Source organism: Gouania willdenowi, chromosome 13, assembly GCF_900634775.1.
Source record: "Gouania willdenowi chromosome 13, fGouWil2.1, whole genome shotgun sequence".
Classification (NCBI taxonomy): Eukaryota; Metazoa; Chordata; class Actinopteri; order Blenniiformes; family Gobiesocidae; genus Gouania; species Gouania willdenowi.
The window spans coordinates 33675226-33693072 of record NC_041056.1 but is presented as its reverse complement, the minus strand read 5'-3'; the positions used below and the strand labels follow the sequence as shown (position 1 = coordinate 33693072).

The 17847-nt window shown below is 39.3% G+C and overlaps 1 protein-coding gene across 2 annotated transcripts in view; it reads left to right on the top strand.

The window, feature by feature from the left end:
• sez6b (seizure related 6 homolog b) overlaps nt 1-17847 on the top strand; it is a 151751-nt gene that overhangs the window by 121053 nt on the left and 12851 nt on the right. For both annotated transcript variants that reach the window (XM_028465518.1, XM_028465517.1), the window contains exons 6-13: nt 1282-1450; nt 1983-2149; nt 5266-5460; nt 6621-6759; nt 13259-13455; nt 15006-15200; nt 16562-16753; nt 17489-17683. In XM_028465518.1, the coding sequence (XP_028321319.1) occupies nt 1282-1450; nt 1983-2149; nt 5266-5460; nt 6621-6759; nt 13259-13455; nt 15006-15200; nt 16562-16753; nt 17489-17683 (1449 nt within the window). The remainder of the gene's footprint in view (nt 1-1281; nt 1451-1982; nt 2150-5265; nt 5461-6620; nt 6760-13258; nt 13456-15005; nt 15201-16561; nt 16754-17488; nt 17684-17847) is intronic.

The following is a 17847-nucleotide window of genomic DNA, read 5'->3' as shown; positions in this document are numbered from 1 at the left end:
GCAATATAGAAAACTATAATACTTCATATATCATAAAACAAAATACTAGTTTTAGGAGTCGCTGCTTTTACTTCTCAGAACAACATTTAAAGCTCAGTTAGATGGATTTCTGAGTGCACATATTGATCAGCTGTTTGTTAATAAATGTCCCTGTGTGGCATTTTGCATCAGCAAATTTAACCCAGAATTGTCTTTCTGGTCAGACTTTATTTAATAAAATTATCTAGATTTATATCATATATCACCATTATGAGAAAATATAGTGAGATATGAGTTTTGGTCCATATCGCCCAGCCCTAGTAGGAATGCTCACAGCATTTAAATGTTAATAAAGGTCGACCTACCAGATTCTAATCACATAATTGTATTTAGTAAGTGGTTGACAAGTGGCTATTTTAGATTTCTTGTACACCTATCTTAAAATATAAGGGATAGTGGAGCTTGGTTGGGCGGATGGGACGGCTCGTAGCGGGCGCAAGAAAATTTCCCTTAATTTCAAATCCAAAACTTGACAGGTATGGGCTGAACTGGAACGATCACATAACATCACAGTAAACTGAACATTCAAATATATATCCGTTTACTTTTTTGAGCAGTGTAGTAGGAATCATTTAGAAGCTGGACGCTTTTAGAGGTTGACACGTTTAGACAAACTATGATTGAGTGATTACTCAAAGAGGTACATGATTTATGTAAATGAAACTGGTTTTAGGTGGTTAATAAACACTCCAATTGTAGTAGATTCATCCATTTTAAGATGTAGTCATTGATCAGCTGGATGGCACTCTGTAGTAAAGTTCTACAATTGTGGCATCAAAACAAGTGCCAACATGCATTTTCAACATTTCAACATTTCTTGTTTCCTGGTAAGTGCAGTGTTGAAATATCTTCTATTGTATATTCCTGGTGTTTGTTGAAATTACATCATACTACCAAAGAAAGTGGATGGCACACAACTAAGCACTAAACCATCCGATTTAAATGTCTTTTCACCATGGACTTTTGATGGGAGCAGAGCAGGGTGGAGTACACCTGAACTGATGTCATCAAATTCAAATTGGCTAAAAACTTAAAAATTGTGATGCCCACACATGAAGGGTTATTACATGTATTTAAAGTGATATAAAGGACTCCAAAGACATTTCTGTAAAATGTGAAATAGTAACACAATTTTATTATTCATCTGAGAAGAGATACGTATCATCTAAAGTGTTTCATGTGATGGGTTGCGTATCGCTTTATGGATGATATGTGTCTCCTGTTTATCCTTCATTCTGTCAGCTGCATGTGGAGGCTTGATCAGGAACATCACTGTGGGACAGATCATTTCACCAGGGTTTCCAAGCAACTACAGCAACAACATGACATGCCACTGGTTATTGGAGGCTCCTGAGGGCCAGAGACTGCACATCCACTTTGAGAAGGTGGCATTGGCAGAGGATGATGATCGGTAAGTTTTAAGACTGAGTACGATTAAATTCTATTTCAAAAGAGTATTTTTTTAGTTAAACTTTATATGTGATTTGTCTCAGGAAGCACAACTTTAAGCTAACTTTTTAAGGAAAAAAGTTATCAATGTCAAATTATTTGCAGATTTCAACAGTATTTTTTACTTTTTCTTGAGTTAGTTGTCTTTGTTCATGAGAAATACCGCTTGAAATAAGCCATGATACTATTATGATCTTTCCTCAAAGGCCAAAATGAACTATCAGATGGTGCTTCAACAGATGATGTTCGGTATCTTAATATCTAACTTTGTATGTTTGTGTTATATACCTCTTCACTGTGCTAAACACAAAGTTGGTTTGCATGAACTCGATTACAGAAAAAAAAGAGTAAAAATATGTTTCATTTGTGGAAGAGAAATAATTGTACCCTGACTAAATTGAGACGCATTCTCACTTAGTTTAATTTAAAAACATACCAATAACTAAATTCAACCAGTGGAGTGTTGGCTAAACTCCTTTTTTCCTGCTGTGCAGATTGCTGATCAAAAACGGCAACAGCATTGACAGCCTTGTGCTGTATGATTCATATGAGGTTGAGTATCTGCCTAACGAAGGTCTCCTCAGCACATCCAGGCATCTTTTCATGGAGTTTACTACAGATGCTATGGGTACATCTACTGGCATTGCCATCAGGTACCAAGGTGAGCAGCACCTGAGCTGAGATTTTAAGATGAAGATGTGGAGAGAAAGTCATGTGATCTATAGGTCAATGTTTGAAGTACAGGTACATCACAAAGAATAGATGAAATATTTCAAGCCTTTATTTCTTGAAATTTTGATGATTATGGCTTACAGATAATAAAAACCCAAAATTCAGTGTCTTGGAAAATAAGAATATGGCATAAGATTCATAAAAAAAGTATATTTTAAACAAAAATGTGAGGCTTCTGAAAAGTGTGTTCATTTCTATGCACTCAATACTTGGTTGGGCCTCCTTTTGCATGAATTACTGCATCATTGCCACGTGGCATGAAGGTGATCAACCTCTGGCACTGCTCAGGCATAATGGAAGCCCAGGTTGCTTTGATAGCAGCCTTCAGGTCATCTGTATTGTTGGGTCTGGTGTCTCTCACCTTCCTCTTGACAATACCCCATAGATTCTCTATGGTGTTCAGATCAAGTGAGTTTGCTGGTCAATCAAGCACAGTAACACCATGGTCATTGAACCAGCTTTTGGTACCTTCGGCAGTGTGGGCAGGTGCCAAGTCCTGCTAGAAAATTAAATCAACATCTCCATAAAGCTTGTCAGCAGAAGGAAGCATGAAGTGCTCTAAAATGTCCTGGTAGACGGCTGCGTTGACTGTGGACTTTAGAAAACACAGTGGACTGACACCTGAGGGGTATTCCATAAAGGCGGGTTAACAAACTCTGAGTCTATCCATAAACTCTGGGTCAACATACCCCACGATGGGAAACTCTGGGTATCGGATTCCATTACAGCTGGTATGAAGTGGGTTAATCAACCCTGAGTATGTAAACCTTGGGTTACTTACGTGCACGCGCGCGATAAAAAGCCATCGTCAATGGATCAAAGAATACTCAAACTGCCATGACAACCAAACGGAAGATAGTGATTTAATCACCCTGATGGATGAAATAAGCAGTTGTTTGATGAATATGAGCCTGTTCTAAAGGTGTGTTCAGTCTTCAGTGACAATTGTGGCTTAAATCACCCATAATTAGTCACACTTTTTGGTCACTTCATCACTTTATCACTTCAGTGACGTGACAAGCGGTGAATAATATGAATAAAGTGTGTCTAAGGAGACGTGTCAGCAGCATAGGATGACTACATAGAGAGCCCTCCTGTTACACTGGATATAAAGACAGTGGCTGCTGCTTCATATCACATCATTTATATTGATTCTTAATGTAATATTGTCGCCAGAGTCATCTCAACGTCCTAAAAAAACACTGAAGGGGACGCGAACCCAAGACCCATCCCTTTCAAGAGCAGGGTCACACTTCACTGCGCCATCATACCTTCGAAGATGCATGATCTACAGACTTAACTGTAAAACAATATAAAACAACAATCGAGCCTTGAAAGTTGATTTATTTAAATGATCATCTCCTCCTTTATATTATCCACAGGTTTTTATCCAGAGAACTTTACTACAGATGTCAGTAGATGTTTTAATGCAGATCAACCTCTCAGTGACTTTCACTTAATGATCTACAACTACAATGTTTTCAAGAAAATTACCGTTATCACAAAAAGAAAAAGAAAGACGTAAAGCAACACAACATTAGTAATGATGTGATCACGTCTGTGGTGTGTGATGTTACTAATGTGTTTCGGAGAAAAGTGTTAAAGTTTAATAAAGTGTTAAGAAACGGTGTTCAGGTGGGCGGAGCCAGGTAGAAACCCAGGGTTTCTTTGATAAAACCTGCCAGCAACCAGGTTTAGTTTACGGACAATGTTGCTATGGTAACATACTCAGAGAAGAACATACCTCGCTTTTTGGAATGGGATACTCAGAGTTTCACTCATTTGAGCCTGAACATACTCAGAGTTTGAACTAAACCTGCTCGCTGGCAGGTTTTATCGAAAAAACCCTGGGTTTCTACCTGGCTCCGCCCCCCTGAAGACCGCTTCTGAACACTTTAATGTGGCGACCATGGCTCAGGTGGTAGAGGGTCGTCTTCTGATCGAGAGGTTGGGGGTTCGATCCCAGTACCTGACTATGTGTCAAAGTGTCCTTGGGCAAGACACTGAACCCTAAGTTGCTCCCAGTGGTCGACTAGCGCCTTGCATGGCAGTCCTGTCCCACTGGTGTGTGAATGTGAGAGTGATTGGGTGAATGAGCTGATATGTAAAGCGCTTTTGGGACTGCTTCAGTGTGGTTATAGATAAGCGCTATATAAATCTAGTCCATTTACCATTTAATGTACCTTGACCCTCTTCTCTGAAAGAGCATTTAGGGAAAGTCACTGAGAAATTGATCTGCATTAAAACACCTACTGTTGTCTGTAATAAAGTTTCCTAGATACAAACCTGTGGATAATGTCAAGGAGATTGGAAACAATGGGTCGTGGATTCGCGTCCCACTTCAGTCTATTTTTATGACATATTTTTTGGACGTTGAGATGACTGGCGACAATATTACATTAAAAATCAATATAAATGATTCGATATGAAGCGGCAGTCGCTGTCTTTATAGCCAGGGTAACGGGAGGGCTCTCTATGCAGCCATCCTATGCTCTCCAGACACATTTTATTCATATTATTCCAGGCTCGTCACATCACTGAAGCGATAAAGTGATGAAGGGACCAAAAAGCGCAACTAATCATGGGTGATTTAAGCCACTATAGAACCAGCTTATATTCCTCAAACGCCGGCTTATTTCACCCATCAGGGTGAATAAATCACTCTATTCCAGGTGGTTACCATGGTAGTTTGTTTAATCGTTGATCCATTGTTGATGGCTTTTTGTTTTGAGTTAATTAGCTTATTAGGGTGTGACACCATGACTTTCCAAAAATGAACTTTTTCACAATATTGTAATTTTTTGAGACACTGAATTTTGGGTTTTCATTATCTGTAAGCCATAATCATCAAAGTTTCAAGAAATAAGGGCTTGAAATATTTCACTTTATGTGTCAAGAGCCTATATCATACATGGCTTTGACTTTCTGAAATGAGTGACCAAAAATATTAAACTTTTTCATGATATTCTAATTTTTTAAGATGCACCTGTAAATGTTACCCCCTAGTATTATTTGTCACTGTAACACCTTGTGCTTGCTCACTAGGTTTTGCAGAAGGCCACTGTTACCAGCCTTTTATTAAATATGGTAATCTGACCAGTACTGACCGCACTTGGGCAGTGGGATCCATCGCTGAATTTGCCTGCAGCCCTGGTTATACTATGGAACAGGGTTCTGCTACCATTGAGTGTATAGACCACAATAATCCTCAGTGGAATGAGACAGAGCCAGCCTGCAAAGGTATGTGAGTTTGAGAGTCACAAATATAATGCTGTTTTTTTGCCTTGTCTGCACTTGCTGTCGAAGGTCAACACTACATGGCGTGCAATGTTTTTATGATAGCAATGCATGTTTTGTTATTGCAATTATATAAATGAATGTATTTTATTGCATAATTGTGAGCATCACCAGCCCTCCCCAAGGAAGGATAAGAAACATTATATTTAAAGGAGAATATAAAAAGAGTTATACCTAGGTGAGGAGGAAGGGAAGAGGGAGTCAGGGTAGGAAAAGGGAAGGGATGGGGAAGAGTTTACTGTTTTAAGGTGAGAGTGAAATTTGATCTTATGGTTGTGCTTATTGTGTTGTGTAATCAGTTAAATCAGTCTGGTGACAAGTGAGGAGAAATTGAAGCGGGTGACAGCACCCAGCTTAAGTATAATGTTGGTGGCCGTTAACAGAGGGAAGGAGTGAGTGGTTAAGCCCAGTACGAGCTTATCCCACAGCCAAAGGCATGCCAGTGCATCCACGACCAATGTGTGTGCAAGAGTGGCTTAGGGTTAGAACCCAGGCGCCGCCCCGGGCTCGAAGATGCAGCTAGGTCAGAAGCAACAATTGGATCAAAGGAGCCCCAAGCCAACCCCCCCCCACGACCAAACGTCCCTGCCAGACGCCCTCGAGACCTCAGGCTGAGAGGCAGCTACCGCCCCCACATACACACCCGAGAAAGCCCCAGGGAGCACCCTGCCAGTGCCCACCCCCACCCACAACATACTATAAAATTGACATTATTCTTTTACAGATTTGGGAAAGGGAGAGATAGTGGTACGACTGACACAAATAGATTGCGAATGAAGTAAGAAGTGCCCTTGAAGGATTCCTTTGTGCTGTTGACAGGTAGATGTAAAGAAAGGAATGGGTTAACAAGCCATAAATATTGCAAACAAACCCTTACATACCAACACACATGACATGATCCATCAATATAAATCAAAAACTCCAAATTACTCTAAACCATGAACAGACCTCTTCAAATTCAAGGAAGATTTTAATCAAGGATATTTGATTGAACCAAGTTTACCAGATTTATTTTGTATGCAGGGTTGGAAGTCTGCTGGTTATTTGTGTTTTGATTGTTGCTTCATATCCCTGCTTATGTACTGTATGCGTATGTGTTGTAGCTGTGTGTAGTGGTGAGATTACAGACTCAGCTGGAGTGGTGCTCTCTCCAAACTGGCCCGAGGCCTATGATAAAGGTCAGGACTGCATCTGGGGAGTCCACGTCGAGGAGGACAAGAGGATCATGCTGGACATCCAAGTGTATGTATAAACCTTCCTTATGCAGTTTGATTCTCAAATCAATTTACACATTTTCCCTTTGATGCCTTATTAAATAAATCTTTGAGAACTAGTTTAATCTTCTGAGCAAACTCACAGGCTTTAAAAACAGAGAAGATCACAAAGAGCTACCTGATGAGATCTGGTAAATCACATTGCAGTATAAATGAAAAAACACCCAGTTTGTGTTTAATGTGTGTGAGTGGTAAACAGAGAAAAGTTAATTAGGTGTAAGCAAAGCAAACTCATTACATCAGCAAAGATTTGTTTGAGAGAACCCTTCCTTGTTCTCATCTACTTCCTCTTCTGTGGAAGGTTCTGCTTGGCAGTGTATTGTGTGATTACAATGCCAATGGAAAAAACACAGAACACACACTGCTCCATGTTAGAGCAAATAAATCAGTCAGCTGTATTAAATTATCTTCCATTTGGAAGCAAATTTATTAGGGGCTCATTTGAAAAGGTTCCAACTTAAGCTCTATTTGTATTTCTCTGAGGAGCACCTAATCATGTGTTGTGCGAAACAATGATTAATTGCCCTCCTCTGGTTGTTGAAAAGATGTATGCCAATAGCAGTAATTGCCGCTTTTCACAGAGCAGCATGTGGTGTCAGTAAATGTGAATGTAGCCCCCAGCCTAAGAGATTCACCACAGTTGGTGTTGTTAGTCCTTTTACTGATAAGTGTTAATTTAAATGGTTTAGACTTTGTAAAAAGCATGAGTTGTAATGATGTTTCATACCACAAATTTTCTTAGCAATCCAATGCAAAATAAAGCCAAAGATATTGTAAACAGAACACAATACTGATAATTGTGCTAAAGATGATTTTGTTATGTGTGGGTAAGTAAAAATTAAAGTTAATTCAAATAAATTGTTTAGCAGAGTGACTTTCCACCACTGCTGTGGAACACTAGAATGCATTGATAGATCATCTTCTTGTGTTATGAAATATTTTTTCAGTTCACAGTAATGTGTATTATTGCAAATAATGCAATAATTTGGCTTTGGTTGAGATCAATGATTTCAGCATTTGTAGACCAAGGGCACTCAATATTTCATCAGGTCAAAGGAGAAAGTAGGAGACACAATAAACCATCAAACTGGTTTTTGGTGACTTTTCCGATACTTTTGGTGGCTCACCGACTGTTGAAAAAGACTGTCAGGACATACACATCATTTTTAAATTCTTAGATGGAGCAAAAAAAAAAAGAGGAGCATTTTATTGTTCCTTTGTTAAACTAAAGGTGTTATGGTTCATTATTATTAATAATAACAAGAGCACTGGGAGAGCGCAGACCTCCACCCAGCACTAATAATCACAGTGATCCTGATCATGAGCAGTGGCGGATGGTGATAAAAACTTTAGGGGGCGTGGATTAGCGAGATACCGTAATATCCAATAATTTAGCAATTTCCCACAAAAAAATACTCACAATGGTCGCATTGTCACTCTATTGGGAGATGAGGGTACACTTCAGATGACATGGCCAATCAGAAGGGGCCGGTAGGCGGGCTGCTGTACTCCTGTTCACTTTAACGGAGATTTCCATGAGTGACGACTGATAAGTTTCCTTCTCCACATGAAGTCATGTTCTCACTGCCCCACGTCTACATACCAGTCATTTTACAACTTTTTATGGTCAGATTTTACTAGAACCAGACTGACGCACCGCTTCTTTTGTTCTTCTTACCGGTCCATGCACTATCACGGAGCAATCACGTCGAGTCCGGACTCTGAGTCAGAATATGGACACAATCACCTCTGAACAAATTTTTTTATAGTTTCTTTCTATTACAAACTGGCTGATTTTTATTATAAAAATAAGTGAAGGACCTCTACAGCACACATTTTCTAGCATGCATACAGGACACCTGTGAGACCACACACAACCAGGACATTGGGTGTTTAAGCTGCTGCCCTCTGGCAGGAGAAACAGGGTGCTGAGGTAGAGGACAAATAGTCTAAGGAAAAGCTTCTACAACTGGGCAATCACAATAATAAATGAAAAGTTGACAGTGCAAAAACCCCAATAGTGTATATGCATATGTGTATGTAGGAATGTATGTGTATATATATGAATAGTACCGGTATATATACATTTTTTTCTTATACGTATATACTGTATTCCTATTTAGTATTTCTTTTAAATTGTTTTATCTTAAGATGTGTAGCTCCAAATGTCTTTTCAGTTTATGTCTTTAGCACCTTATGTCCGACAGTACCTAAATTTTATTACACACTGTGGAATGACAGTGAAGATCCTAATCCTAAAAAGATCAATTTCTTTCTTAAAGGAGACATATCATGCTAAATCCACTTTTTTAGCCCTTAAATGCATTTTGTTGTATATTTAGAGTGCTTAGACGTACAGAAAAAATAAAATTAGTCTCTTCAGGTGCTCCGTAGATATCTTTATATTCTGTTTTGCTCATATTTTTCAATCTGTTTCAATTTTTCTATTCTCTATTACGTTTTTTGAACTATTACATCACAGTATTTGCAGCGGAACTACCAAATTAGGACATCAACTCCAGGTCCAACACTTCGAGCAATCCACCATTTTTATTTCTCGCTTTTATTTTGTAGTCCTAGCTCAAGGATGCCGAAGTTACGAGAGGTTAAGTCAAAATGTTCGGTTGTTGGATGTAGTAACCCACACACTTCATTACACCGTCTCCCAGCATCAGAACCTTTTCGAAGTGCCTGGTTGAGTTTTATTTTTTAGTGTAATGTACCCACATCTGTGGGTAAGGTCATTTTTGTGTGCGCGAAGCACTTCAAGGATGACTGCTTCTGCAACCTCCACCAGTATAAAGAAGGATTTGCTGAAAGACTTTGTCTGATTGAGGGTTCAATTCCTTCTATCTTTGGAGACGACGAACAGAGCACTTCGGTAAGCTGTAAATAACGCTAAAAAGTGTGATGATAAGACGTCCCTTTCATTGTTTTGTTAGCATTAGCAGTTGCACCGTCTTCAGACTTCATATGTTAGCGCTGTGTGCTCGTTTTAGATCCTTGATGATATGGCCTACGTGATTTAATTTAAGTCTAAAGTTTTCATTAGTCATTTCATTTTGCCATTTTTGTCTTTGAAAAGACTGTATTAAAATGCATTTTGTGACGCTAGCTTGGTGCTAGCGTTAGCTCGGTGCTTGTGTTAGCTCACTTGTTAGGGTTCTGCAGGTTCATCATCTTCATTTTCATCTCGCTCCGCCGGATCCGACTCTGGCTCAAACATGTAAGGCTGGATGGACACGTCTTCTGTTGTTGACATTTTGTAAATATCCTCTGAATAAAAAGTTTATGCGCCGCTACATAGCCGTATCTCTTCTATCAAACTACAAAAATGGCCGAGCAGGGTGGAGTTGAACCGATTGTCACCTGAAGAGGGGGCAAGGTATGGAGTGTCTCATTTGCATTTAAAGAGACCGCACCAAAACGAGTTGCTCTCAGACGCACATCAGAAAAGGGGTAGAAAAGGGGCCTGTGGAGCTATAATAATGAGGAATTCAGAACAGGCTTTCAAGAGGTAGCTGGGAGCATTGATGGGTGCCATGTTTGGATTTTGCCACCTGGAAGGTTTCCTGGCAACTACTACAAAAGTAAACTTTTCCATTCAGGCCATCTGTGATAGCGGGTTACTTTTTGGATGTCGTGGGATTTCCTGAAGGTGTTGATGATGCTAGGGTGCTTAAAAGCAGCCCTTTTTCCATCCACCAGTTGTACCCACCCCCAGGTTGGCATCGGATTGGCGACGGTGCATATCCTTGCCTGTCCCAGCCGCTAAATCTGCTCACCCCATTCCGTGAGTCGGTCCGGAATGCTGTGGAGGCTAGGGACTATGCCAGGCTGTCCAAGGCTTGATGTGTGGTGGAGAGGGCATTTGGTGTCCTGAAGACGAGGTGGCGCTCCATCTTTCTAAAGGCCCTGGAGGTGAAAGTGAATTTTGTACCAGAGGAAATATTTGTCTGCCTTTTCCTCTATAATCCCTGCATCAGGAATGGAGACATTTTAGAGGCAGAGGTTGTGAAGGATGATGATGGAGAGGACTTGGAGGCTCCTGTCCCAGTCCAGCAGTCTGGGGACAGATTCAGGGACCGCCTTGCTGCTTCAGTGTCTGCCCCAACCGACTCCCTGTTGTGGGAGAACATGATTATTGTTTATATTGTAAATGTTGATAAGTTTGTTACCATTAATATTTCACACATTCTCTGTAAACAGTTTGCTAATTTCAGAATATTTGCTCCTGTTATACCATCTCACAATATTGATAAAGCTTGTAATTGTTTCTTGATGTATCTTTGAGATATTGTATATATTATTTTACAACAGTAAGTTCTGAAAAAGTAATTTGATTACAAAAACAAATTTCATAGGTGTTGATATAGAGTAGCATCAGCACTGGGACTTTTTACACACAGTATCACTCCTCTGTTCAGGTGTTCTAACAAATCAACTTCCAGTGATGAAATGTGTGTGTTGCCTGGCAACAGTCTCATCTTTTTCTAATTGTGAAAATGTGTATTCGAGGAGCGAAATAAATGATTAAAGAAGTAAACTGTTGTTAATACTGTTAACTGAAGTCACACTGGCTGTTGTGCCGAATAACAGCTAGACCTCTTGTATGATTTGCTTAGTTAAATTGACAATCACAACATTATTAATGACAAAACTATAGGCAAGTCACATTTATTTGTATAACGCTTTACATGGCAATCTATATGATTAAAAACAACGAAATATTTAACAGTTTACCACTCAATAAAATCCCATCAAAAGTAAATCAACTGTAATCACAAAATATTAATGTCTATACTTATGAATCAACACTTCTGCTTGTTAAACAGCAGTAGCTAACTTTCCAGAGCATAATTGAAAAGCAAATTATATTGTAAATCACTTGTCTCAACAAACTACAGATCAACTAAAACAAAGCAACAAATAATTAAAATCAGTACAACAATCACAAAGCTAATCTCTGGAGAGTAAACTGTGATGTTACACTGAGCTGAAGCGTTACGTCATGTCTCTGAACTATTTTACAACAGTTAAAACAATAACCACATTGTACGACGTGACCTTCTTACTTACTGTAAACCTTTCAGCACCGCGTTTCGACGACCCGTGAAAGGTCGTCATTGTCGGACCGCCATGTAATGAGGTTCCCTGTGTCCTCATCAGTCCCTTTGGAATACAAAACTCATGTTCAGTATTATGTGGCTATAGGGATGCTTCTATATCATTATCACAGCAGGCCACACGAGTGCTAAAGAAACACACACAACGATAATTAATATACAGATCCTGGCCAGAAAAACCATAATATCATTTAAAAACACCCAAGTTGTTGTAGGCAGGGCCCACTGCAGACGAGCTTTGTCCCCAGCTAGTCTGCAACTAACTCTAGCAAACAGCTAACCTCTAGCAAACAGCTAACTCTAGCAAGTAGCAACATGTTATGAAGCATCTGACAAATCCCCTTAACGCATTCAAGGTTGCCTCAACGAATCCGTGAGGTGTCGGGATTACTCTTTAACCACATAACTTACAAAAACAGCAGAAATGTACATTTATTATGCTGTCCGTCCAGCTGCTGGCTTGGACCGACTTCCTCCATCTCCACTTTGAATTGACGCTCGCGAGTCGCAATGCATCATGGGGCGGTTGAGTGTGCGTGTAGTGTGCTCCCCATGTACACTTCAAAAATGTCTGGAAATAGTGTACGTCTGGGTATTCCTGAAGTCCATACTCTGTGCCAACATGTCAACTAGGACGCACTTTAGATGGCATACTGAGTGCGAAAAGTGTGTATAATGCGCAACGTGCATTCATGTCAGAGTCTCAGTATAAAACATCAGAAAACTCCTTAATAACATAAGATAAAGTCTCTAAATTTGTCACTAGTCTGAGAAAAAAGTTGCAAAGAGTTCCACTCTTGTGCATGTTCATCAGAATACCGGTAAGGGACGATAGATTTCAAAACAGGGAGGGGAGAAGGAAGCGTGGTTGTTTCTATACAAGGCTCACAATTCTACATACTACAGCTTTAACAGGTTTATGCCAAGTCAGAAAGACGCACATAAGTTTGAGGAAGGTGGACCAGAAAAAGCCCCGGTACTCAGCATATGCTGGAAAAAACTCCCAGTACGCACTTAAAGCACTGCATTTACACGAGCGAGAGAGTGAGAGAGGGTGAAGGTGAAATTCCACTGATTTAATACACTGGTCTCAACGGCGTTAACTGCGCTGTTTTAACTGCAAGTGGCAAATAGTGCTGGTGTTTGTGAATGAGGTGCTATTTGCTCTGAGAAATATTTCTATACGAAGGTGGCAAATTTGCAGAGAAGTAAAGCTGAAAGTCTTAACTTAAAAGCAATTTTTATGGATTAATTTGGGATCACTGGTGGTATTGTACAGAATGGAATGCTTAAAACTAGATTACCACCTAAATATTGATGGACATTTGTGTGTCATTTCAGATTGAACATTGGGGAAAATGACCTATTCACTGTCTATGATGGGGATGACCTCACAGCCAAAGTACTGGGTCAGTACAAAGGATCAAAGCCTCACTTTAAGTTCTTCACTTCCACTGCAGACGTCACTATCCAATTCCAGTCAGATCCTGCAACAGTCATCTATGGCTATGGCAACGGCTTCATGGTGCACTTTTTTGGTAAGACCCACACATTAAGGTTAAACCCAGTTAAACAAAGTTTTCTTTTAATTTTTTAAAATTAATTATTAATAATGATAATAATAATAATAATTATAATAATAATCATCATCATCATAATTGTATTTACAGTCTTTTGGAAAAAAAAACATTTATGTCATATCAAAATTAAAGGAAACATCCATCTAAATGTCATCAAAGTGATCTGAAAAGAACTAGGTTTACTATAGGATGAGGCCTAGTTTAGAAAAGCTGTTAAAACTGCTGAATCTCGTGACTCCCACAGCTGCAGTCATAAGAGGAATAAACACAACCTTGACTCTTATTAGACCAAAAAAAAATGTATAAACATGCAGAGCTGGATTATGGCACAGCTATACACCGGGCCCACACACCTTTAAGGATAAGTAAGGGGGATAGATCATCTTTATTGTCACATATATAAAGATATCTTCTGTACATGAAATTTGTTCTCTGTATTTAACCCATCCACAAGTAGCAATAGGCTGCTACGGTGTTCAGGACTTGCTCAAAATCCCACAGTGATGGCCCAGGTGAGATTAAAACCTGTGACCCGTCGATTATAAACCCGATTTTTTAACCACCAGAAGAGCTGAGACTAAGACTAAGAGCATTAGTGTCTGAAAGTATTAGTTGGTGCATCTCGCTGTGCAGCTTCCTCTGCTCCAGGCCTGAGTGTGCTGACTTTTTTATCTCTCACGTGACGTTATTCCACTCACCTACAGTGTATTTTACAATCAACAATGCAAATTAGGCGATGATGTCATTTAGTGACTTCTAGCAACTTCTAGGACTGTTAATAGCTACTTTTTTTACTAAGGAGTTGGCAACACTGAAGAGACCAGCCTGCTACTATAAGATTAGTGAAAAGTCACGAATGAAATATAAATATATATTATATAAATAAGTCCTTATAAATCCCTGTTTGTCAGGTAATAGTATGATCTGCCTCAGTGTTTCAGTGTTTCTTTATATGTATTTATTTATTTTAAGAGAAATGTGATGAATTTATAAAGTGTCCTTTCACCAACTGCTGTGTTGACGACTTTCGTTGCATCATGTATGCTGAACACAGCAATAAATAGAGTATCTGAGTCATATTTTTGCCATTTTATAACTCACCACTTTCTCAGCAGTTTTCACATTTTCTGCTGGGTTTTTTTTTTATTTGCCTCTTTCCCCCTCCAGTCATGTTTGAGTTTTTCAGGACCCTCTCTGAGAGTAAAATAATACCTGACTAACATCACAACCAACACACATCGCACAAAGTAGAAACTCCACAACTAGTGGCCACAACTCCTGAGCATCCATAATATAACAGCATAGTTCTATTGGAATAATACATACTTTGCAAATACTTCAACTTTGAGCAAGAATTTACATTTTGAATAACCGACTCATGGCTCACTGACAAATTAGTTTTTTGAAAACAGGCAAAAACAACTGTGTCCAGACTGCTCTTATAACGATGATAGAGAGCTCATTCCTTATTGTTTCTCTCTCTCTCCCTTTCTTTTTCTCTCTCTTAGAAGTCCCTCGTAATGACACATGCCCGGAACTCCCTGAGATCTCTAATGGCTGGAAGACCATATCTCACCCTGAGCTGGTTCATGGCACTGTAGTGACTTACCAGTGTTACCCTGGTTATCAGGTGGTGGGCACAGAACTGCTAATGTGCCAGTGGGATCTCACCTGGAGCGGTGAAATTCCCAGCTGTGAGAGAGGTTTGTAGCTACATGCAGTGTTTAGTGTGTCTCAGTTAGGATCCTGTGCCACCAGGATGATACAATGAATCTACTGGTTTCATTTTTACCATCTAACACCATGATACCAATTATTACCATCTAACATCCACAATGACTAAGCAGGCCTTAAAACGAAACAAAATCGGATATATATCCGGGATATCTCTCCATTAGCAGGCTTCACCTAACCAAACATTCTCAATCCCATAGCAGCTGTACTACAAAGCTGGTTATCAATATGTTAACTTAAGGTGTTTCCAACCTGACTGCGTGAATGCTCACATAAAAGGGCTGGAGATTGCAGTGTCTGAACAATTGCAAACACAGAGAAACCGTGCAAAGCAACTCATGTCACCATGAGAACAATTCTAAAATTATGTATTTTTAAAATCCATAATTCAGGCCAAAAGCAACACTGTTGCTGTAGTAAAAGCAGGAAGGAAGGAATGCTGGCAGGAAATTGCAGACTGTTAATGTGTAAATTAGTGTCCTTTATTGGACATTTAACGGACACACACTGACAGTTTCACTTTACGACAGCACAGACGTGTTTCTATTCACTTATTACTTCATTTTGGGTGCAGTCTGTGGCTCAGATACTGTGTTCAGTATACAGCTCAGTAAGCCTACATCATAAGGTGCGCATTATTTGTACATTGCAGCCTATATTATCTTATCTGGTATCGCATTAAAACCCCTCTTTGATTGAATGTATGGGTATTAAAGTATTCGGTTCTCAGCATTGAGTAGAATTACCTACTGTATAAATTAATTAATAAATTAATTAATTTTGTGTCTTGTCTAACGACCCATCCCACATGGAATTACAAGACATGCATATTTACAAGGTAAGGACAGCTACAAATGTTTAAAAATGTAGTTACTTGAATGATTAATCCACCTGATGATAAAAACCTCATAGTAATGCACACAGTAGTGGTACGTGAGCACCCGACTGCAATGCTTTACATTTGCAACGTATTAATGCAACTGCTGAGAAATGTTGGTCAGTCCATCAGACGACAGCACAGCTGTCAGAATCACGCAATAGGCAGGTTTTTCTTATAATGGGCAGGTCATTTGTCCAGAGAACTGATTGGTTAGAAGGCAGTGCTTTTAAACTTATCCTAGCATCCAAGCAGAACAAAACCTACTCCCAACCAGGTTAGCCATTCAGCCTAAGTTACCATGGTGATTTACAGAAGTTAACCAGCATTATAGTACAGGACACACAGAATAAATCCTGGAAGTTGGCACCATAAGAAGAAATGCAGCATTTTACTACAGGCTCAATATTAAAAGTAAACATCACAATATTGACACACTGTTTTTCTGCACAGTGGTATTTTGCCCTGATCCAGGTAAAGTGGAGCACAGTAGGCGTGTGTCATCAAGTCCACAATTTACTGTGGGTTCAACCATCCAGTACATCTGCAACAAAGGCTTCACCTTGTCTGGAAACAGTCTCCTTACCTGCTTTCAGCGAGGCTCCTCAAGCCCTAGGTGGAGCCAAAAGCTGCCGACATGTGTGTGTACGTACCCCAGCACCACCTTGACTTTATGATGATCCTTTACTTAATAATAATAATATACATTACACTTATCAAGTGCTTTTCAGACCAAAGAAAGTATGACATATAGAGAAGAAATTATCAGATCCACCGCACTTCAAAAAAAAAACAAACACAGAATCAAACAGAATTCAAGTACAACATTTTGCAAGTAGTGGGTTTAATATAAAAAGGGAAGATAATTGTATAAATTAAATGGACTGCTTGGCATTACTGACTCTCAAGTATAAGGCTGTGTGTTCCTTGGTTGGCTAGAATAGGTACCATATTTACCCATACAATCCTTTTTGGAGGAAGCAGCTCGGTATAGAGGTTATTTGCACTGATTGGTAAACCATCCATTTTCACATGAATACAATGGTGAAAGGTCTAGCCTTAGCTGTGTGCAGTTTTAGAAACTTGACAATCATTCAAGTGCAATTTTATTAATATTTAGAATGCGATTAAGCCAAGAAGATGGGGAATTTATTTCATCCAAGTAAGATGGACAGTCAAGTATTTTATATTATTTTTGCTGCTGTAACAAACTAAATATCACCACTGTGGGATGACTACATTCTAATTTATCTTATTTCATATCTTATTTTATCTCATTGACTTGAAAGGAACAAAGGCAGTGTTAGTCTTCTAAACTAATCAAATTGCTAGTATTTCATTGACATGGAGAGTTTAGACTTTTCTTTTATTTGTTCCCAGCTGAGACTTTTGGGGTCTGCAATCACCCTGGAACCCCCACCTATGGGAAACCCAGCTCTCACAAGCTCCACTTTCAGGCTGGGGAGAGCCTGTTCTACTCTTGTTTAGATGGTCATCAGCTGCTGGGTAAGCCTGTTCTCCGCTGTATCCCAGGACACCCATCTCAGTGGAGTGGACTGCCCCCTGTTTGCAAAGGTAAGCAACTGCAGCCTAATTTAATTTTTCCACAATCATATAATTTTTGGCTTTAGTCCAAGAATATTTAGAATACAATAAAATCCAAAATATGACAAAATAATGCAAAAGCTGAAAACTAGCTAAAAAGGGTTTGGTGAAATTTACAAAGATCAGGCGTAAAA